General features: G+C 37.2%; 1 protein-coding gene across 2 annotated transcripts in view; it reads left to right on the forward strand.

The window, feature by feature from the left end:
• Positions 1-24,819, forward strand: part of NELL2 (neural EGFL like 2) — a 338,372-nt gene that overhangs the window by 120,671 nt on the left and 192,882 nt on the right. For both annotated transcript variants that reach the window (XM_070410390.1, XM_070410389.1), the window contains exon 11: positions 23,360-23,451. In XM_070410390.1, coding sequence (XP_070266491.1) covers positions 23,360-23,451 — 92 coding nt within the window. The remainder of the gene's footprint in view (positions 1-23,359; positions 23,452-24,819) is intronic.

The raw sequence follows: 24,819 nt of genomic DNA on the forward strand, positions 1-24,819 counted from the left end.
GCAGGTTCCTGATTCCTCTGTCTTCTGGGAGTGCAGTTCACTGGTTAATGCACACCTGTTAATAGCATAAATGGATTTTAGAGTTGTTTGATTTTACTTGTTTTATACAATATAGTCAAATTGAAAGCATACAACCACATAAACCCCTAAAAACTTCTTGTTTCCTATCCGTGCATTCTCTCTCCAGCATTAATGTATGAAGAAATATCTACCTTCTTATAAAAGTTTCAAAAGAGTGTGTCCTACCATGAAATTTTAATAAAACTTCCTCTTATTATCTGTCAGCTCTGCTAGGTCATTATGGGCGCCTCTGAACACCGTCAGCTCTGGAGGCCGTAAAGAAACACACATCCCCTTTCTTTTATCTTTAGCAATACACGTGTTGAGCTCTATTTTATTTTTGAAAAATGTAAAAGGAAAATCTAATTTCCTTTGGGTAGCTTTCTTTCCCTTTGAAGAATACCTTTCTAGTTCTAACCTCAAGCAGAGAAGAGGACTTTTCTTTTAAAAAAAAAATATTTTTATTGATTTTAGTGAAGAAGGGAGCGTGAGAGAAAGGTAGAAACATCAATGATGAGAGAGAATCATTGATCAGCTGCCTCCTGCACGCCCCCTACTGGGGATGGAGCACACAACCTGGGCATGTGCCCTGATCAGCAATCAAACCATGACCTCCTGGTTCATAGGTCGATGCTCAATCAATGAGCCATACCATCTGGGCAAGAGGACTTTTCTTGCACAGAGTTTGGTATATGTGCTTAGAATCCCCTCCATAATTTCTTATTTTTCTTTTCCTTCCAGTTTCTTGCTGGTTTTAATCATTTCCATAATTTCTTTTCCCCTTCTGTGTCATTATCTTGTTACTTGAGAATATTTCCCATCATTCCTGTCTGTGTTCATGCACCGAGTGACTGGTTTTCCATACTGTGCAAAGTAGTGCTTCTTATGTTGTGGCCATTTCTCTTTTTGGGCATCAGTTTGCCTTTCTCTATAACTATATTCTGAGTGATTTTGTCAGTTTTCCTCTTCTCCCACCACAATCTGCAATGGTTCTAACAATGCCCTCACCACCCCCGCCCTCCTTTCCTGCTCCCATGGCCACATCACCTCACTCTTGTTAGCTAAGCATAACCTTACGATGCAAATACATGTAATGCTCCTAAATGCCATTAATTCAATAGTAGTCTTTCTTTTGAGGAGGTAACTAAATCATTTCTTTTAGAGGGGATGGAAATGTTAAAAGAAATAACATGTGTGACCAAGAAGTGCCACCTGACTCACTTCAGTAATTTTTTTTAAGTGCCCTTGATGGGAATCAAACCCGGGGCATTCTATCCACTGAGTCAAACCAACTAGGGCCACTTCAGTAATTTTGTATGTGTGCTACATATGTCCTGGCTGGGGAAAGCCAGAAAGAAAGAAAAATAGCCAAAAGTATATTAAAATAGAATCATTAAAAAATAACAGGACAATAACAAATTTATATTCTGGTTTTTTTTTTTCAAATATCAGTATACTTGAGAAAAGGGATAAGGAAATATAGAAGGAAATGGAGATAACATTGAAAAAACATTGACTATAGTATGTGTAATAAATAATTTTTAAAGGAGCTCATAATGCATTATTTACCTTCTCACCTTTATAGTAGCCCTGGGTGTACCGAATCCTTCAGGGAAATTTCTTTTACAGTTTGCCTTTAGCTAAACCTGTTGGGAGAGACTGAACCAAAGTAATAGGCAGCTTTAACCTACCTGTCAACCTTTGATTCAAACCTTTTCAATACTAACAAAACACCAGAGGTAGTCCTTGAGAAGTCATCTTTCTGTTGAGAGGATGGATTTCATCATGCAAGGTTAATGTGGCATGAGTGGTATTAATTTAATCCTCAGATCTCAGCTTCTATTAGAACTATTTTGCCTTTCATAATCTCTAAATTATTTATGAATGTGCACGGATTTACCATAGTTTACAAGTCCCATAAAGTGGAGTAATATTAACTTTGTTTTTAGTTTATTTAAATCTATTTATTTCTCTTTGCTTGCCTTATTATTTCCTCTTTCGAATTTAATTGTATGTCTTGAATACTTAATTTGGAAAGCTGGTCTTAAATTCTGATCATTTTAATTTGGTAACTGGATAGACCTTTTCTACGGTGCAAGTTTGAAATGTTTGGTTTGTGTAAGCCTAAGCTGCTCGAATGTTTCTAATCCTATTCAGAGAGCATGCTATGCTTTCTATCAGTGATTTTCAACCCATGTGCCACAAGGATTTTTATGCAATACTTGACGATTTAGTCAGGGGCACTTTCCTCTTTTCCATTAGATTGTCAAAATAAAAATCACAACAGCCAACATAACAATAGCCATCCAGAATGAATGAATCAAAATTATACCTATTTTTTGGTCAGATCAGCTCCAAAATATATATATATTTTTGGTGTGCACAGAATTTTAGTAATTAGTTTATGTGTGCCATAAGATGAAAGAAGTTGAAAATCACTGCTATATGTCTTTTTTATATTTACCCACCAGCTTACGGTACATTTAATTCCTGATTTGGATGATTTGTGTGTATCCTGTTACTTAGTTTGCTACATTAATCTATACCATTTAGTCATTTGGCTTTCAATGCATTGTGCAATACAATAAATAAAACAATGAAAATGCACCTTATTAGGTTCCCTGAGGAATGGTGTTCTAACAATAACAGCAAATCCATATTGCTAATTTCTTTGAATTAATTTGATTCTTTTAAAGTGCTTTAATTTTATAAGTTATTTATAAATCAAGGGGAAATTTTTCACTTTTTTGTATTCTGATATGAAACTGAGATTCTCTGAATTAATTGTTATAATAAAGAAACATGAATGATTTTACTATTTCTCTCAGTTGAGTATTAGACCATTCAGATTGTCAAATTGGCTATCCTATATAATAAAAGCCTAATATGCTAAAGTGACCATTCACTCGATTGTTTGTCCCAGTGCTATGATGAGCACTAACCACCAGGGGACAAACGCTCTGATCAGTAGGTTAGCTTGCTGCTGGAGTCCTGCCGATCAGGACTGGATGAGACGGGCTGGACATGCCCTGGAGCCTTCCCCTGGTCCCTCCCCAGCCCAGATAGTTCAACAGTGGGTTCCCTCCGCCTGGCCTGCATTCTCTTGCAATCCTGGACCCCTCGAGGGATGTTGGAGAGTTGGTTTTGGTCTGATCTCCGCAGGCCAGGCTGAGGGACCCCACCGGTGCACGAATCTATGCACAAGGCCTCTAGTAAGATATATATATATATATAAAAACAGGTTATGCCACTGCTCAAAACTATCTTTAACTCCTACTTTATAATTTCTTTTTAGTCTAGTTCAGCTATTTTCAACCAGTATGCCACAAGAATCTTTAAAACATACAATATCTGAATATTTAGTCCAGGGGTGCTTACCACTTTTCCCTTATATTGTCAAATAAAAAATTACAACAACCGACACAATGATAGCCAACTGGTGTGAATGCTCTGCCTTACACCATAAATATACAGGTCATATAATAGACTTGCATCTTACTGGTCATGTCATATAATAAGCTTGCATCTGATTGGTTAATTCTTGCTACTAGAAATCCTTATATACAAGTATAGGCATCTGATTTTTTAAATAGTCACTTTGGAGCAAAAAGGATAGGCAATTACTATTATTAATTTTTGTAAATCTATCAAAATTATACCTGTTTTTGTCAGATCTGCAAAAAATATCTTTTTTACTAAGCTGTGGAATTTTAGTAATTAGTTTATGTGTGTAATGAAATAAAAAAGGTTGAAAATAACTGCTCTATTTAATTACAGTGCCATGAAAACTAAGCATTTCTCAACATTTAGTCTTTTCTATGATCTCTTTTAAGCTATATTATAGGTATAATACCAATAATTATTTATTTAGGTGTGGTTCCTTTGCGTAATACTTAGTATTTTAAGCATTAAAGGAGAGATAAAACCCTGGCTAATGTAGTTGAGTGGTTAGAGCACCAGCCTTTGCACTGAAGGGTTAAGGGTTCAATTCCCAGTAAAGGGCACATACCTGGGTTGCAGGTTTGATCCCGCATAAGGGAGGCAACCAATCAATGTGTCTCTCTCACATCGCTGTTCTTTTCTCTTCCCCCTTTCCCACCCTTCCTTCTACTCTCTCAAAAAATCATTGGAAAAAGTATCCTTGGGTGAGGATTAGCAACAACAACAACAACATAACAAAAAAAGGAAGAGATAAAGTGTGTTGAATATATTAGATAGGATCTTTATTTTTATTATTTCTGTAAAGCATAGGACCATTAGGAAATGCAAAAGAAAGAGTGATTCCTTGTCTATAAACCTTAAAGTATATAGAAAAATAATGCACTTACCAATGATTTCTGAAATCATATCTACTGTGAAACAACTGAATTTTTTATTGTTGTTGACTACATTTCAGATACAAAGAAGTATAGAGGGACAATTATTTTTATATTATCTCTTTAATCATGTTATCGTTATTTGTATCTTAGATGACAATATTGACAAGTGTGCCCATCAATTTGAAACTTTTGAAAGAGGCTATTGTAACTTTTAATCTTTTATTAGTACAAAGTAACTTTCTGGTAATTTACTCTCTCCACATTTTGTAGGGTTTATTGCTCCTCTGATGAAAAACCCTCATTTTACAGATGAGGAAATTGGGAGTCAGAGGAGGACCATATAACTTATAGATTAAAAGCCTGGACTCTCCAGAAAGGCCACCTGGCTTCAAACCTGTCATTGCTACTTACCTTCTGAGTGTCTTTGGTTAGTGAAGCGGATTTATTGGTAGTGTTAATAGATATGTACTAGAGGCCCAGCGCGATTGAAATCACACGTGAGGCGGTGCCCTGCCTCCCGCCATGGGAGGAGGCATCCTGCGGGTCGCCACAGGAGTCAGGCCGGACCACCATCACAGGCAGCCGGGACCCGCACCTGACTTCCACCCCAGGCACCCCCTGTGCCCTGCCTATGTCCGCTCCAGGGCTGCCTGAGCTGGCGTGTCAGCTCGGCCATCTCCAGGCCCCCCTTGACCCCTCTGCCTGTGGCTGCTCCAGGCCGCCGGGCTTGGGCAGGCCCCCTTCTCCGTCTCCGTCTCCGCTCCAGATCTCACCTGCGCGCACAACCGCCTCCTGTCCGGTCGTTCCATTACGGCGTCCCGGCCTAATTTGCATATTACCTCTTTATATATTAAGATATATTACTCTGAAACTTTGCCTGGCACATAATAAGCTTTGTATAAGTGTTACCTATTATTATTGCTATAATTTAAAAACAATTTTATTGGGGTAACATAGGATTATAAGACCATATAGGTTTCAAGCGTACGTTTCTATGATACATGATCTGTGTAGTGCATTGTGTGCCCACCACCCAAAGTCAAATCATTTCCGTCACCATATATTTGGCCCCTTTTACCCTTTACTATCACCCGCCCCCACTCCCCTCTGGTAACCACCATACTGTTGTCTGTATCTACATGTTTCAGTTTTATATCTCACATATAAGTGAAACCATATGGTTCTTAGCTTTTTCTGACTTACTTTGCTTTGCATAATGTTCTCGAGGTCCATCCATGTTGTCCCAAATGGCTGTATTTCATCTTTTCTCATGGCTGAGTAGTATTGCATTGCATATATGTACCACATCTTTATCCAATCATCTATAAAGGACATTTGGTATTTTTTTTTCATCTCTCAGACACCATAAATAATGCTGCAATGAGCATATAGGGGCAAGTAACTTTGCAAATAAATATTTTAGATTTTTGGGGGTAGATGCCTAGATTATCCATATCAGTCCTGGATCAGAGTTTTGATCTTTTGTCCATTTGCTATGGCCATGACACATGTTGCCCTCCTAATATGCTGTGTTGACTATATCCTGCCTCTCTCTGAGATTCTAAGGCTCAAGCAGAAAACTGGGGCATGTGTGAATTTTAGACTTTCCCTTAGTGCTGTAGAGGGATACCTGCATGCCAACTGGTAACTGTACAGAAGAAACTAAATCTAATACTAAGGAATATTTAGCTCATGTTCATTTGATAGACAAGGCAACTCAGAGAAGGTATGCTAGGTTCTCATCTCTGCTTCTCTTTGCTGCTTTTTTTTCTACCCTTTACAACCACCCACCCCCGACTCTCCTCCTTTGTTTCTTGGCTTGATCTGCAGAATCATAGCAAGATGACTATAACAATTCTAAAAGTTACAGCCAGGAGGATGAAGGAAGTATCGGCTCTTTGCACATCATTCTTAAGGGCAAGAAAACTTCTCCCAGAAGTCTCTTATCTTAGGTTCCCCTCATTTCTCATTGACCAAAATTAGGTCTCATGCCCAATGCTGAACTTATCATTAGCAAAGGCAATTGGGTTACCATGTTTAATCTAGACTAATAACTTGGATAGAATAATGATAGGAGAACTATTTTCTGTTAAAGGCCAGACTATCTATTTTTGATTTTGCAGGTCACATGTTCTCTTTTTGTGGCTATTAAACTATGTCTTTGTAGAATGAAAATAGCCATAAACAAAATGTAAATAACTAGCAAGGCTGTATCACAATAAAATCATGTTTATTGACACTAAAATTTAAATTCATACAATTTTCATATGTCATAACATGTTATTCTTGTTTTCATTTTTTCACCAGCCATTTAAGTATGTGAAAACTGCTATTCTTAGTTCCCAGGCTGTATAAAAATGAGGGGTAAGTGGACTTATCCTGTGGGCCATAGGTGGTCAACACTGAGTCAACCCCCAGGACCATACAAGCCGTTTTTACCAAACAAATTCTAATGTCGATATGTGCGCATGTTCTAGGAAGTTCATATTTCATATCATTTAGATACATAAAGAATAGTCATTTTTCTTTTCTGAAAACGCCTTTGGGGAAACAATGCATGGGCCTTTGTTTATATTTTTCATCTCATGCTTTGATTTGGATGCTTGAGATGCAAACACAATACTAGTCTTTCATAGTATCTTTACAATTCAGTGAAAGGGGATAGATTACAATGTAATGTGCTGGGTGCCATGTTAGGGCTGTGTAGAAAGTGCTGTGGATTGACAGCATAGAGGAAAACTCTCTCGTTTGGGGGATTCACAGGTTTCCCAAAGGAGGATATATTTGAATAATCAGAATTTTGCTAGAAGGCCTTCCTTGAATAGTAGCAGCTAGTTCCTGTAACTTCACTATTGAGTCCCTCTGCAGCGGGTCTATATTTTTATCTTGTTAGCTTGTGGTTGGTAACACATTTCTTTGTAGCCATCCTCTTGTCCTTTTTGTCCTCATTTGTCCGGGTTTTAATTAGGTCATGAGGGCCTGGAGAACAAGAATTCTATCCTGTTTGGATACGGAGGGTGGAAATGCAGAGATGTAGAGGAAGAGTTCGTGTAAACATTAAATGACAGTCTGCAATTAATGAAAAGCAAAACCCATGTATAAAAATCAGCAAAAGAATGATACTCTGTGGGCTGGTATGCCTTTAATGACTGAGGTCGATCAAAATTGTCGAGCAGCCAAGTAGCAAAGCTCTAAGTGCTGGATCCATGTATTTATCATGGAAAATTATTGCAGAGCAATAAAAAATATGTGCCAAAAAAACAATTACAGGAAAAGAGGTGATTTGGAATTAACATAACTACCAATATCTTTAGAGATGTCCTGTGTGAAAAATTGGAAAGGAATATGGAAGGAATGGTCAAATAAATACTGAGTCTACCTATTAAAGAGGCATAATTTTAGGACGAAATAACAAAACAGGTGCTTTGTTATTATAAATGGTTATTGATTGTGAAGTAAATGTGTGCTGGCTGACACTGTTTGATTGATCCAATTATTATAATGGCCAATACTGCTGTATTCTGAGCAATTATGCATAACCAAGAAAACAGATATTTAGCAACTGCACATGGGACACTTAGAGCAAAATAAAATACTAAAAAAAAAAAGGGTATCTTAAAAAAACATACCCTTCACTCTAAAATATTAGATAACTATTGTTGGTAGAGTGTGGGGTATCTATTTAGAATTTTTTATATATTATTTTTATTGAATAAAGAAAATATTGTTTGCTGTAAGTGTCTTGATAAAAGTTTGAATAGCTAAAAATAACCTTATAATTTTAGGTAGTTAATTATGGCATTAAAAATAAACCATGGCAGTAAACTGGTCAATGGGTACATAAGTATGAGGATATTTACTTTGTGATAGTAATTTAAATACATACATTTATAACATAAATTAGGGTATTTTTTATTACTTTCAATAAAAATTAACTTTATGCTTGCATAAGTAAGTTTGAAGGCAGTATTACATTATATGTTATTTTCCTTTTAAATTCATGGGAGTGGGAGACTAAATGTAAATTAGACATGTGCTGATTCTATACCAGTAACTGCTATTTTTATATAAAATTGTGATTTTCAAATACCCTTTGCAAAATATTATCAATAAGAATAATTATTATAAAAGTTTAAATTATTAGACAATTAGTCTGGACAAATTTCCAGTATTAGGTGGAGTGACTTTTTTTCTGTTCTCTCTTTGACTACTGTTGAATTTGTCAGAGCTACATGTTGGCAAAGGCTTGCTTAGTTAAAAAAATAATACCTATATGATAAGCTGGTGTTCACTCCTTGTTGCTGTCATTTTTCTTAAAAAAAAAACAAAACAGAGCTGATTCTAGCATAAATTTGTTATTGAAAACTATTTAGCCTAGTATTTACTTTGCACTTTAGAACTCTAGAGTCTTAATTTTTGCCTTGGAATTTCTATGTAGCGTAGCTTCCTGAGAGTCAAGATTTTTTTGTTTTCTTTTTTCTTTTTTTTCCCATTACTCAAGGAGATATATTAGAAAAAATATGGCCACGAGAAACGTCTAAGCTTTTATTGCCTATGTTTTCTTCTAGGATTTTTATGGTTTTTGAGTCTAATATTTAAGTCTTTAATCCATTGTGAGTTTATTCTTGTGTATGGTGGTGTAAGAGGGTCATTATTTTCATTTTTTGCATGTATCTGTTCAATTGCCCAATACCATTTATTGAATAGACTATCTTGACCCCATTGTATGTTCTTGCTTCATTTATCAAATATTAATGGAACATAAAGGTGTGGGTTTATTTCTGGGTTCAACATTCTTTTCCATTGATCTATATGTTTTTATGTCAGTATCTTTCTTAAGATTGGTGTGTCTATTTAGGGTCTTTTGAAGTTCCATATAAATTTTTGGAATATTTATTCTAGTTCTTTGAAATATGTCTTTGGTATCTTGAGAGGAATTGCATTGAATCTCTAGATTGCTTTGGGTAGTATAGACATTTTAATGATGTTAATTCTTCCTATCCATGAACACAGTATATGCTTCCACTTATTTGTACCTTCTTCAATTTCCTTCCTCAGCATCATAATTTTTTGTGTACAGGTCTTTTATATCCTTGATTAAATATATTCCTAGGTAATTTTTTAGACAATTGTAAATGCGATTGTTTTCTTAGTTTCTCTTTCTGATAGTTCATTATTGGCATTTAAAAATGCAACTGATTTCTGGATATTTATTTTGTATCCATCTACTTTACTGAATTCATATACCAATTCTAACAGGGTTTTTTAAAAACATATTTTATTGACTTTTTACAGAGAGGAAGGGAGAAGGATAGAAAGTTAGAAACATCGATGAGAGAGAAACATCGATCAGCTGCCTCCTGCTTACCCCCTACTGGGGATGTGCCCACAACCAAGGTACATGCCCTTGACCAGAATCGAACCTGGGACCTTTCAGTCTGCAGGCTGATGCTCTATCCACTGAGCCAAACCGGTTAGGGCTCTAGTAGTTTTTTGGCGGAATCTTTAGGGTTCTCTAAACAAATGTACTATACCAAACTAAAAACTGTTTACACTGCAAAAGAAACCATCAACAAAATGAAAGGCAACACATTGAATGGGAGAACATATTTGCCAATGATACTCCTGATAAGAGGTTAGTATAAAAAATTTATATAGAACTTATAAAAGTCAACACACAACCCGCCCCCCCAAACAATCCAATTAAAAATGGGCAAAGTACCTGAATAAACACTTCTCCAAAAAGAATATACAGATGGCCAATAGACATATGAAAAGATGCTCAACATCACTAATCATCAGAGAAATGCAAATTAAAACCACAATGAGATATCACCTCATGCCTGTCAGAATGGCTGTCACCAATAAATCAACAGGTGTTGGTAAGAATGTGGAGAAAAGGGAACAATCAGGCACTGTTGGTGGGAATGCAGATTAGTGCAGCCACTATGGAAATCAGTGTGGAGTTACCTCAAAAAAATTAAAAGTGAAATGGCCTATGACCCAGTGATTCCACTTCTGGGAATATATCCAAAGAAACCCGAAACACTAATTCAAAAGAATAGTGCAAATAGTGAACCTATGTTTGCTGCAGTGTTATGTACAATAGACAAGATTTGGAAGCAGTCCAAGTACCCATCAGTAGCTAAGTGAATAAAAAAGCCGTGGTACATTTACACAATGGAATACTACTCGGCTGTAAAAAAAAAAAAAAAAAAAAAAAAAAGGACATCTTACCTTTGGCGGTGGCATGGGTGGACCTTGGAGAGTATTATGCTAAGTGAAATAAGCCAGTTCCTGAAAGACAAATAACATATGATTTCACTTATATGTGGAATCTAATGGAAAAAATAAACTAACAAAAAAAATAGAAACAGACTCAAGATACAGAAAACAGACTGACAGCTGTCAGAGGTGAGGGGTGTTGGAGGGCCTCGGTGAAAAAGGTGAAGGGATTAAGCAAAAAAACAACAAAAACAAACAAACCCAAAAGCCCACAACTCACACAGAAAGACAATAATATAGTGCTTTCCAGAGGGAAAGGAGTGTAGGGGTAGGTGGAAGAGGGTAAAGGGGATAAATGGTGATGGAAGGAGAATTCACTTGGGGTAGTGACCACACAATACAATACACTACAATATACAGTTGATGTATTATAGAATTGTACATCTGAAACATGTATAATTTTATTAACCAATGTCACTCCAATAAATTCAATAGCTTTTTTGTTTTTGTTTTAGCAGCCCTTAATGGAGTTGCCTGCTTTCTTCCTTCCTTTATATATCTATTTTTCCATATCTATCATCTATTTATTTACTTAAGTGCTTATTTTTAATTTGCTTGACTTAGATTTTTATTACTGACTAGAGGCCTGGTGCCTGAAAGTTTGTGCACTCCGGGGGTCCCTCAGCCTGGCCTTGTGCCCTCTCACAGTCTGGGAGCCCTCAGGGGATGTCCTACTGATAGCTTAGGCCTGCTCCCTGCAGGAGGCAACCAGTGGGCTGTTAGGGGGACAGCGTTGGCTGGTGAGTGGCTGGCTCCAGCCCTCATCCCCCCCACTGCCGCCAGTTGCCGCCCCAATCTCCATCCCCTCCCTCTGCCCACTGGCACCTGCCTTGGCTGGCCTGGTGCTGCCCGCTTGCCATCCCTGCCCCCTGCTGACTGGTCATTCTGCCACTCAGCTATTTGCATATTAAGCTTTTATTATATAGGATTAATCTGAACATCAGTGTTCAGCAGAACATTTATACTATTTTATTTTTAATCAATTAAAAAGTGAAAGTAAAAACACACACAAAAGATGAAAGCTGAGAATGGAATTTTCTATTCTGGTTAAAGGAAGTCTAAGTTATTTGAATCAACCTTTTCTGAAAGTAAGAAAGGAGAATAAAAATATTTAAAAAATCAAAGACATCAAACAGTTGAATAAAATGGCAAGATATTACCAGACCAAAAATGAAGAGAAACCCAAAGAAGAGAGCACAGTGAAATAAACAAGCAGTGAAGCTACCTTGCTGTAAGGAATTGTGTTCATTCTTGGAAAATTTGAGCTTTCTTTTTTTTAGTTGGTTGGGGTGGTCTTAGCACAGAAAGGGGGCAGAAATAAAGGCCCAAACAAATATATTAGATGACCCTCATCACAGCAAATTGAACTTCCAAAAGGCTGTGTTGCCAGGACACGAAGCCTGAAACAACAAACAAAAGAGACAGAGAGCAAAGATGTCAGGTTAAAATGAAGCAATACTTAATATAGTACAAGTCTGCTTATTATGTTTGAAGAAAAAATAACGTAAGTCTGGGTTCATCTTCAGGCAATCAGAAAACGTAAAATAGCTAATTTGATAAAAAGGAACAGAAACTCTAGAAATGAAAATATGATAAATGGAAATAAAATATAGCCTCAACAGATGAATTAAATAACAGAGTAGGCAGAGATACATAGAGAGTTAGTGAACTGAAAAATAGGTCATGAGAACTATCCAGGGGTCAGAAAAAAATTTTTTTAAAAGAAGGAAGATACTGAAGTGGTGGAAGAAGACAGGGAAGGTGTAGGAGAATGTTTAAATGAGAGTCCCAAAATGAGAGGGGAGGAAGATGGCTGAGAATTTCCTGGAACTCATAAAAACACCAATCTGCATATTTAAAATGGATCATAAACCTAAATGTAAAACTTAAGCCAAGCTAATTTCCACCTCTTTTTGAAGTTTTCCCCCATCATTCTTTTCATATTAGCTTCTCTTAACTTTGGTCTCAGCTAAAATTTCATCTCCTCAGAGAGGTAGTCCCTGAGCAACCTGAAGTGTTCCCTGATCAAATCTAAAATGTCCTGGAAGTTATTCAGCACTCAGATTCTTGCCTGTTTTCTTTACTTAGTGTTATCTGCAATTATTATTTATGTGCCCGGTAGGTTATCCCTGAATCCTCCTCTACATTGTAGATTCTGTGAGGGCGAGGTCCATATCTACTTGGTCACTGAGACTGTGAACACTGAAATTCCTCTCCACGTGAGCATATGGCGGAGAAACACTGGATAGCTACCAAATCATGAAGATGATAAATTAATAAATGCTAGGCCTTCTCCCAGGGCTCTTCACATTTTCTGACGTGTAAGAATCACCTGGAGTTCTTGTTAACATGCGGATTCTGATTCAGTAGGTCTGAGACAAAGCTTGAGATCCTGTGTTTCTAACCAGCTCTCAGATGTGATGAGCTATATTGCTGATTCTTCTTAGACCAGCACGCTGAGTACTAAGGTCCTAAAAACCCCCAAAAGAGTATAAGGACCAGGACTAGCAATTTTAACAAAGCACAAAAACATCAATCACAATTCTCATTTCTCTCTGTGTCACTTCCATAATTTTCTTCTTTGTAAATGGAGGTGAGAAGAAATATAGCAATTTATATGGTAGTATCTTTGAAGGTCAGAAAGATTATGGGAAACCCTTTCACTTCTTAATTCCGGAGACTTTTGGAAGGAATGTGATCAAATTTTGACTGATTACTCTGAGAAATGTTAAGTTTGGGATAATTTAATTCTTAATTTCCAGACTTAATGTGTTTAACATTTTAACCTCAATGTTTTATTTAGCATAGCTGTAGAAAATTTTACTTAATTGGCCCCACAGAGGGAAAATCATTTGAAAATAGGAAAAAGTGATGTATTTTAACAAATATTTTGTCCCCAAATACAACACAGCTATATTTAATGAGTTTCAATCTCCAGTCTTACAGGGTCCATGTCTTTTCTCTCTAACTCTGTGTGTGTAAAAAGAAATACTTCTTAAAAATAAAATAAAAATTGAGTGCTTTGAGAAAAGCTGATAAACTCAAACTGCTAAAAATATATGTTCTTGAATTAGATGTCAGTAAGACAATAGTAAAATGTTGTGGAAGAAAACAGTATTAGGACCATCCCTCTTCAGAGTGCTTAAATAAAAAACAAAACATTAGAAATTGTAGACAACACTTTGTAAGTTTTATTTACTTAATCAAGACTAGTGAAGCACAAAGAATCTGCATTAAGGAAAAGTGTTCTACTTCAGAACATTGTTGAATGTGTGTGATTTGTGTTTTTAATTAAAATGTTTACAGTACATATTTATTGCTGTCTATGACTTCTCACTTTAACTGATTTTTTTTAAGCAATGGGTCAAATACCTCTCCAGAAAACAGGATAAAAAGGCTTCTACTGAATATCTATGTGATTGTCCCCATTTAAATGTTAATTGTATTTTTCTCTTTTCCTAGTTCTTTATTCTCTTGCACAGTAAAATAGTTTTCAAGCTTAGCTATACCTGGACAGCTTTTAAAAACAGAGTCTCAGGCCCCACCCTCAGGAATCTTATTAATTTATCTGGCATGCAACTGGGGGGTAGAGTTTTAAATGTTCCTCAAGTTCTTGTAATATAAATCCACAGTGGAGAACTGTTGGTCCAATAGGTTGGGAGCATATACATTGGATAGAAAATCAGTTATAATAAATCAGTTCCAGTTTATACAGGGATCCTGACTAGCTGTTCATTAGGATCAGGCACGAAATACGTTATTATGATCACTATCTGATTCTGTCATCTGAATATATCGTGAGTCATTTTTCTCTCATTCAAATCATAGAGCATTTCTCCTTCAGTGCTCATGTTCAAATGCTCCTCATCTTGATGCATTTCCAATTCTACCCTTGCAAGACGTTGCTTTCCTCCCTGTTTCGACACTGCTTCTGAGATGGCTGCAGTTAGGTGACCTTGTGTTCATGTTTCCTGAGCGAGGCTGAATTCTCCTTGAGGGCAGGAGGCGCCTTCCCAGGACAGTGGCTGGTGGACAGAAGCTTAGCATTAGTGCTTCTCATTTCCACCAGATGTTGCTGCTCTCACTGCAAGTCTTGAGGAGATGATTTTGCTCTGTGCTTTCCTTTCTCTTGCTCCCTCTCAACCAAACTTTAAAAATTGTCCACCCCTTGCTGCTCCCTCTGCCCGCCTCTGTCCTCAGTGTGCTGTGCCTTCTACATGTCTTGTTCTCCATGGATCTGGCTCCCTTTAACCTGTGCTGCTTCTCTTCCCTTGGCTCAGATGCGTGGCATAATGCAAGGAGTTATTCATATACCTCTTCGGAAACTGCATTTAAAATATGTCCTCCTGAGAGAGCTACCCCCACAATTCTTTCCCCCTTTGTTTTGCCCAAACATCAGAGGCTGTTTTAAACCAGTGCAATTACTGTTTCAGGGTTTTTACTTGTTATCTCTTAATTGAGCACGAATGTCTGGTTTACAATGAAAAGAATCATGCTTTACAATTTACAAAACATTTCTAGGCTCAATACCTCCTTCACTGTAATATTGGGGGGCGGGGGGGGGGGGGCGGGATGTGTCTGAAAGGTGCCAGCTGTTTCGGAAAATGTTCCACAAAATTAAACCAAACATTAGGTGTTCAAGTTTTGCCTGAGTTCATTGGATTTTTAGTGGTGAGGAAAGATACATGGAAAGATTGTCAGATGAATTCCAGCCATGGCTTTGAAACTGACAACGTGTGAACGTTTCCTTATTATATTACATGTTATACTTTCTTTTAAAGTGATAAAACCTGTCACCTCATGTTGCGTTCATGTTCTGTCACTTTCAATGGTATTCATGTATGAACATGAATACTATATCTTTCTCCAAGTCTTTACCTCCACTTATTAAATTTATTTTTCTTTTCCCCAGGAGATTAAATGAGTTGATTACAGTGTCTTTTTTAGAGACATCATTCTATGCTATCTAAGCCAGGATCAACACTAAAGCCAGTGATGGAAAGGTAGCTCAATGAAAAGAATTTCAGAATATACTTAGTCGCAATTTAAATGGATAAAATTAAATTTGGGGCGAGAGCACTGGATTCTTCTTTCTTCCAGCTATACCAGTAAACTTAGCCTTTCTGCTCCTATCCTTTGAATATCCAGTTCTTGTTTCCCCAGGATATATAGTCCCTGTAACCCAGAGGCTGATCTGGACAGGGTGTTAGAATTTTTGCTTTTGTTCTATCCTGGAAGTTATTTTTGTCGTTTGCCTCCTAACCCCTCACTCCTGCTAGATTTATGGTGTTCCAGGGCCGCTTCTCTTTTTGGAAGAATAGTTCACTGACCTAAATTAAGATCCCCTAGGAGACGCACTCGTAGGTAGGTCCTTCAGAAGCCCAAGGGCATGATATATAAAAAAAAGAGAAAAGAAAGTTGTGCATCTACTTTCATGATCTCATTTCCTAAACTCTAATATTAGTTTTGCAAACAACGAAATTCCCCCAAAATGAATGAGATTCTTGTTAAAGGAAGCGATAATGTATGATTAATGAATTTGTGTATTATTTAAATAATCTGAAATCCTGATCACTTTAAATAGCACCGACTTCAAAAAATTGGTTTTATGTGGAGGAATGGGGCTTTGCATCGGATGGTCCAAGCCTATTTCCGTTGTACATGCTCTCTTGTTATTCCTGTTAGCTAGTTACTGCTATAAATGGTAGCCGGCTACTTTTTTTTTTTCACTCACCGGTAGACAAACCTGCTCTCATTTCAGGCGCTTCCGCTCTACTGCAGTGGAAAGTAAGCTGCCAAATTACCAAAAGGGCAAAGTATTTCTGGGAGAACCAGTTTAGAGAACCTTTATCATAAGAAGCAAGATCAAAGGATAAGGGCATATTTAAAGGAAAATGTGAATTTCAGAGAGGTCCAGTTGAATTGTTTTCAGGCTTTTCATCAAACAGGATGCTAGAAGAGAACTTAAAAAAAAAAGAGGAACAAACCTTTAGAGTTCCTGCTGGGTGCTGTGTAAGATCCAGAGATGAAGACACTTGCTGTTCCTGTTCTTATGTAGGAAGATTTTAAAAAGTGTACAACTCCCTAGAGAAAAGGAAAATGTGTTGAGTGCCCTAAAAGAGATGTAAGCATTGTAGAAGAGGGGCAAATTAATTTATAGCTGCTAGTGCTCAAGACTTTTATTACAACCAAATTGTTAACAGTTGACTCCAAGTGAGTCCATATTACAAAAAAGATTATGGGCTGGATAAATGCAGCACAGTTTATTTGGAATCTTTTAATAATATCAAAACACTTTTAGATTGCTTTTTTTGTTTAACTCCACAGAATTTTAGGCTCCCTTGTGAATGCATTTTTTGTGCATTTTAAAAAGCTAAAATATAAATATGAATATGCATATTTACAGTTAATGAGATATTTTCTCATCCAACAGCTTTGATTTGTGTATCAGTCACTCTCAAATATCATGTTGGTTCAGAATGAAATAACTACTATTGTACCTGGGATGTTTAAGAGCTCTCCCAGAGGAAATTAAGATTTCAAAGAGCACCATAAAAAAGCTACTACTAAATACAATTCTGCCTTTAGAGATGGCTTAAACAATCTAAAGATCTCTAATACCACCCTAGCTGATTTGGCTCAGTGGATAGAGCTTCAGCCTGTGGACTGAAGGGTCCCGGGTTCAATTCCGGTCAAGGGCACATGCCTGGGTTGTGGGCCCGGTCCTGGTGGGGAACATGCAGGAGGCAGCTGATCAATGATTCTCTTTCATCACTGATGTTTCTATCTCTCTCTCCCTCTCTGAAATAAAAATATGTATGTGTGTATATATATACATATATATATACACACATACATATTTTTATCTTTAAAAAAATAGATCTCTGATACCTAGTGTTTTCAAAGATAATTTTAAGGAAACCACAAATCCCCTTTCTCACCTATGTGAATTATAACTGATTTTCTTCTTAGTATCTATAACTTTTAATTTTATGTTGGATCATTTTTAAAAGTGTTGATACCAATTGGGAAGTTTAAAGTTGACTAATGGTTTTTCAATCCAGTGATAAAAAGGAAAAGTTATATATGTACTGAGGAAATGTTTTGAAGTGAAATATGATATGATGTCCTTTTGCTTTTATATTCAACATATTTTTCTATAGATTTGGATATTTCTTTCTACAGAGTTTTGAAGTTGATTGAAATCTCATTAGAGGGATCTGCATTTTCTGATTGTGCTTGAATAACCAGTAAATCTGGATTTTAATGTGTAATTTAGGGTGTTTTGAATTTTACTGGCTTCTGTCACTGACCTGTTTCTCAATCTGCACTATAAATTACTTTTCACTTTTTTTACAAGTGATGACTTTCAGATTTGCATCTATACCATTTCCTGTCTTTCTAATTCTACCTGATAGTTAAAATGGGAGGGAAATGAAGTGAAAATACTTTACATTAATTGTTTTTGCAGTCTCTTTCTTAATTATAGTGCTAGTAACTATGAAATTAGTGATGTTGAATATAGCCCCAGTTAAATACATATGCCAATTGTTATGCCATCCTACTGAATTTCCCCAAGTTCTAAATATGCCCCCATCTATGGCAAAGAGTCTGTGCCCTGGACAGCTCTGGGTGCCATAATTCCCATAGACCAGGATATGAATGGTACCCCCTGGAGTTATACAAGCAGCATCATTTACCACAGTCACAGTAAATGTGCATTTAACATTGATTAATAATAATATTTTTCTAAAAAATATTTTTATTGTTCCAGAGAGGAAGGGAGAGGGAGAGAGATAGAAACATCAATGATGAGAGAAAATCATTGATTGGCTGCCTCCTGCATGCCTCCCACTGGGATTGAGCTCGCAACCCGTGCATGTGCCCTGGCCAGGAATCAAACCTCGACCTCCTGGTTCACAGGTTGATGCTCAACCACTAAGCCACACCAGATGGGCATATTAATAATTTAAGAGTAGATATAGTTCTATGGGTTAGTCTGATTTCACGGGGCCTATCTTCTTTGTCTGCAAAGTGATAGGCCTGTATTGCATGATTATTATCTTAGAAATTTCATATCTTAAAATACATATGTAATACATACATGCACTATATTCAATAAATAATTTAAACATAGATGTTTAAAAATGTAACCTAGTTGATAGAGTTCTGCTTTAAGCTGGTAAATGATTTGGGGCATAGAAATCCAGAATTATATCGGAAATGTAGTGTGTATACACACATATGCAAACACTTGAGCATCAGACGTGGGGAAGCCTTTGACTATGAACATGTGAATGCAATTACATTAAAGAAGAACTCAGTTCAGCAAAATGATTATTTTTTGTTTTGTTTTTTGGTTGGAGAACTGATTTCTTTTACTTTATACCAGGGGTGGGGAACCATTTGTCTGCCAAGGGCCATTTGGATATTTATAACATCACTAGAGGCCCGGTACACAAAATTCATGCACTGAGCCGGGGGCGGGGAGTCCCTCAGTCTGGCCTGCGCCCTCTCACAGTCTGGGAGCCCTCAGGGGATGTCCGACTGACGGCTTAGTTTGACATCCTTTGTACTGCCGTGGAGGCGGGAGAGGCTCCTGCCACCCCTGTGAGCCCAGCTTCTGGCTGAGTGGCACTCCCCTGGTGGGAGCACACTGACCACCAGGGGGAAGCTCCTGTGTTGAGAGGAATTGAGCTGAAACCGGCACCCCGACATCCCCCAAGGGGTTCCGGATTGTGAGAGGGTGCAGGCCAGGCTGAGGGACCCAATCAGTGCACGATCAGGGCTGGTGAGGGACCACGGGAGGGCTCCAAGGCATGTCCATCCCATCTCGCTCAGTCCTGATCGGCAGACCTCAGCAGCAAGCTAACCTACTGGTCAACTGTCTGCTCCCTGGCAGTCAGTGCACATCATAGCAAGTGGTTGAGCGGCCTTAGCATATCTTTGGCATATTATGCTTTGATTGGTTGAACAAATGACTGAATGACCAGACACTTAGCATATTAGGCATTTATTATAAAGGATTTGCAGATCATACAAAGTTATCTATTTAAAAATTAGCCAGCTATATTTGGTCAAACATTTAATTAACTCACCCCTAATGCCTTGGCAGGACCAGGTCAAATGATTTTGCAGCCTTTTATGGCCCGCAGGCTGGATGTTCCCCACCCTTGCTTTATGCTCTACTAGAAAAAGGTCAGCAGGCAAGTACATTTCAGTTAGGGAATTCTAGAGTTTTTCTCAGTCATTGTGGTAGCCATGTGATTATTATTATCTCTGAGGCTTTGTTCCTCATACTTGCAGGGGCCTTGGTTAACATCGGGTAGCAGTCCTACTCTGCGTTCCTTCCTGTTTGGACACTTGCTCTCTCTCTCAGTTCCTTCCTCTTGCCTTTGGCCTACCTCATTTTGAAAATCTCTGGATTTTTCCTTACAGTGAATTTGCATTTTTTTAATGTCTCCATTTTTTTCCTCTTAAAATGTATTTGTTCTGTGTTGTACTCTCTCATGTCCTTCAAAACCACCTATTCCTGTAAACCGGACCACTCTTCATGCTTTCCAGTGAATTTAGATGACAGCCACCTGTGCTGGTTATTCTTCCCTCACCTCCTTCTCTTCCCAGGTCTGTGCCCCAGGAGCCAGATTTCTGCAGACTGCATCACCCTGGCCTCCCTGCCAGCTGGCATTGGATAGGGTTTGCCAATGGAAGGCACAAGCAGGAAATTGGAAAGCAGGAGGAGAGGGAGGAGAGAGAGTTGGCCATGTCTCTTCCCTGCTCCTTCGCTGCACCAGCCTGTGTTTCTGGCAGTAGCTGAGTGTCTCATGATTACGCTCTCACTCAGCAGCCTCTCATTCGTGACTGGCTCACATCGGGCTCCACTAAAACCATTTCCTTTCCTTGTTCCTTAGCCCTAGGGTGAAGATGACTTCCCACTTGCCAGGGTCTGGCTGCACCAGCTTTTATTTGTTGCCTTACCCTTTGCTAGTTGTCCCCTCTTAGAAGTTCACTACTCAGTCTCCTGTGCTAAGATTAGAATTAATGAGTTTCTCAGTTATAGCACTTCCGTTCGGCTTTCGTTGTAGTTAGTTGTGTATGGGCCTGTCTGTCCTACTACATAGTGAGGGTCTGAGTCAGTCTCATTCATCTTTTTCCCCCCAATAAATTATTATTATTGTTATTACTTCCCTTGAACATAAGAATCTGCATTTCTTTTCATATTCCTAAAATCAAAGTAAAACATATATAAAATACATAAAATGCACTTATCTTAATATTGATCATTCACCTGGGAATCTAGAACCTAACAGGCTACCAACCTATAGTGGGAGCTCAGTACATGCCTGTTAAATGTATTAATAAATAAATATGACTTTTGCCCCTTCAATCTACTCCTAAGTCCTAAGGCCAACCTAGTGGCATTTTCAGGGTTTTTTGCAGTATTTTTAGGAAAGATTATAGACTTTCTGAGTTCAAGACAAAAACCACTCACTTTGGTTCTCCCTGAGCCAAGTTCACCCTGTTTGTGCTCATTGCTTGGAAGGATCTGAAGCAATTGTGATCTCATTTGTTTTTGTGCCTCCTCCCTCTGCCAAGCTCCATTTGGTGCCCTATCGTCCCACAAGTTGCCTATTTGAATCTTTTGAATTAAGAGTTTCTAACAGACGGTCCATCTGCTCTGCTTGAATATTAAATTATCATAAGACTTTGTATGAGGAGAACTTACCCTTGTGTTTCTTACAGGACTTCCGCTCCTCTCTGCTCCGAGAACGGCTTGGAGCATCCGTTTCTTTCCTTCAACATACCCTTGGACTTAAATAGGCTACAGTTATCAAGTCATATAATAGGCTTAGAAATCTTTGAATGGCAGGTGCTGAATGGGAGTAGGAAAGTTTTATTTGTTCTCATTATCTTATAAATTGTGCTACTTATTAGGTGTAATTGAACACATGCCAGATCTTGGCATTTTGAGGTTACTGAATCTCATAAGAAAAGAGAAAAAAGGCACACTTAAAAATTACATGTTGGAGAGATATATTTTATAATCAGGTTCATTAAGTAAATGCACATGCTATATATTTTATAATCAGGTTCATTAAGTAAATGCACATATATTCACATGACAGATAGTATGCAGCTGACAAATCTGTAGTGTTATGTTGAATATTCATGAGTGAGCAAGCTTCAGCCAGTTTTTAAGTAGTATAACTTATGCATGTGAGTTGTATTCTTTTCCAGCGCGCTCCAAAATTTTAACATCAATTCACCAGTGATACATATTGTATAGTGAAATTATTAATAAAAGCTGAGTAAGGAGATTGGTTGTAGAATGACATTTAAAAATTATGCATGCTTTCCATTATGTAAGTGTGCATAAATAATCAGTTAATTTTCAGCAAAGGTGAAAGTTGGTTTACGCTTTAAATATGAATATTTGTAGTACAACCATATATATTTATATTTAATGTTATTAGTAGAAAGTGTGTCTAATTTCTGTATTAAAATTATTCTGTGCAACTTGATACTTTAAAAGTCATGGGAATATATAAATTCTGAGGATAAAATAACCTTTCTTCTAGTCTTACAATGAAATTTAAAGGAAATATACACATTGACTTTATAAAATTCATGTAGTTAAAAGTGAACATTGAATTTTGTACATAGGGTTAACAGACTAGAATTTTAAAAGTGAACATTGAATTTTGTACACAGGGCTAACGGAATCTTTTCCTGTCATCATTTCCACTGGTCTTTTGAAGTAATTAGCTTGAGGTGATGGAGGTGTTGTAGGGCTTCCAAGTCTCTACAATGCTGAGTGCCATCCTTTCAGAGAAAAACAACACAAGATTATGAAAACAACAGTTAGTTCAGAGTCAGAAGGGGGTCTAAGCCAGAGACTGATACTGAAGGTTAAGCCTCAATGGCTTCAGGGTAAATCTGTCTCCGTTATGGTGAGGAATCAACCTGGGTAGTGTGAAGCATTCCTTTCAAAACAAGCACACAATTTCCCTTGGCTAAACGCTTGTATGAATTTTAAGTAAATGTTTTGAAAGTCTCAAAGAAGTACTAGACACTTTCTATACATTTTCACTAATTAAATTGATGTTTTCCCCATGAATGTGAAGTTCTCTTCCAAAATTGCATTTAATTGTGGTGGAAGCAAGGCAGACCCAGATTCAACATCCTAAATAGGGTGCCCTAACCCATATGTCCTTAAACATAAAATAATACCAACCCATGACATGACATATACATGCATGTGCTGAAATTAATACAACTTCTTTTGAATTTTCTGTTTGAAAGTTCTATAATGGTATATAAAAAATGAACTTTTCTCATATTTGTGTTGACCTTGATTTGGAGCTTAATATCTCTCTATGCGAGACATCATCTAGCGGCAGATAATTGGCTGAGAGTCTGTTTATGGGCACTCCTTTCTCAGAGTCTAATTCTGACTTGCCATTGCCACTTACCCTCTCTGTACCTTATTTTACTCTCTGGACTCAAAGGGCATGATGGTAACTTGACCCTGCATGTGCCTTATGTTAGATTGAATTTAGGTGTATACTTACTCAAACACCGTGGAAAGGCAGGAGAACAGAAAACTATTGTTGCAGAATAATCTGAACGCTTGGAAACTATTTTTCTTAATGAAAAATAAAAAAATAAATATATATGTATTTTTCCCCCCAAAGCAATATGCCAATTTCAAGGGCGAACCTACTTTGAAGGAGAAAGACATACAGTCTATTCCTCGTCTGGAGTATGTGTTCTCTATGAGTGCAAGGTAAGAAAACTTTTCACGAGTTTTTCAAAACTGTTTCAGTTATGCAAACACAGTTAATGTTTCCTTAAAGCCTCACCCTTGTGATACCTTTAAACCATCTAAGGGAAAATTTAAGATATAAATTAGAGTTCAAATATATCGAAATTCCCATTATTTTGCAAACATGTAAATTAATAGTTGTAAAATATTTTTACCAATATATAAAAATGATTTTTGTGAAATTAAAGTTTTATGAAGTTATCTTATATTTTCTAAATTCAAATCAGCTCCTTATTTTCTGTTTTGAAGAAAATGTAGCTGAAGATAGACAGCCCGTTGTCACTTGTGGTTTGACCCTTGTGAGAAATATCACTCAATCCAATTAAAAACAAAACACAAAAATTACCTAAAAAGAATTAGCTGTTGGATGGAGATGAGGCTGATATTAATCTTAATCCCTTTGGGAAGAACATCTTACAAGATTTGAAGGGGAATTCTTTTTAAATTTACTGCCTTGGCCTCTTGAAGTATGCTTCTGAAGCAAATTCAATTCTTTTTAACTCTGCTTCTTGATCTGCTCATTGAAAAACTAAGTATGTTTCAGAACACTTCATATTTGCCTTTTATAAACTATAATGTTATATTTCTTGACAATAATGTATTTCAAGCTACATTCTACCTGAAGGAAACTGTCTATATATAAAGTTTCTGCTTTAGGGTTTCATTTCTCTTTGAATTTTAATTTTCCTTTTTAAATGCCTCCCATACTTGAGTTTTGGGGATGATTTAGTATGTATAGGTTATGTAGAAAATTAGGTTAAGTGATTTACCATGCTGGCATCACCAATAAACTGCAAATATTTATGAGTTTTAAATGTTGGGGAAAGGAAAATCCTAAGAATTTTGCCAAGATAATTGAATATAAAAAAGCCAACTACATACTTCAGGCATCTTAAGTTGAAAGACTTTTGGGATAAGCAAGAGGAGACATAATGAGGCAAGACTGTGACAGATTTGATTTCTAGAATATGAAAGCTCTGCTTTCTTCATGCTCATTGTAAAGTATTCTAGCTGCTCCTTTGGTTTTGAATGGGGTCTCCTCTGATGTGGGAGCTGAGGCATAGGAAGACTGTTAGCATGGATTACTGAGCTGTATTTCAAGCGGGCCCGGCCCTCTGTCAGCATTCCTATACCAGTGCTGTTTTGAGTGGAATAGGTCCCACTATACAGTAAGAATTGGAAGGAGATACAGTGACTCCAAATTGAGAAAATAGAATCAGAGAAAAGTCACTTTAAGGAAAGTGGAAAACGTTTGTCAGCTGGCTTCTAATGGTAAACTCTCACTTTGAAATATCAGCTCTAAATTTAAAATTCTCAAGGGCGACTGAC

Source organism: Myotis yumanensis, unplaced genomic scaffold (genome assembly GCF_028538775.1).
Source record: "Myotis yumanensis isolate MYYU_CA2020_CCGP unplaced genomic scaffold, mMyoYum1.0.hap1 SCAF_3, whole genome shotgun sequence".
In the NCBI taxonomy this organism is placed as follows: Eukaryota; Metazoa; Chordata; class Mammalia; order Chiroptera; family Vespertilionidae; genus Myotis; species Myotis yumanensis.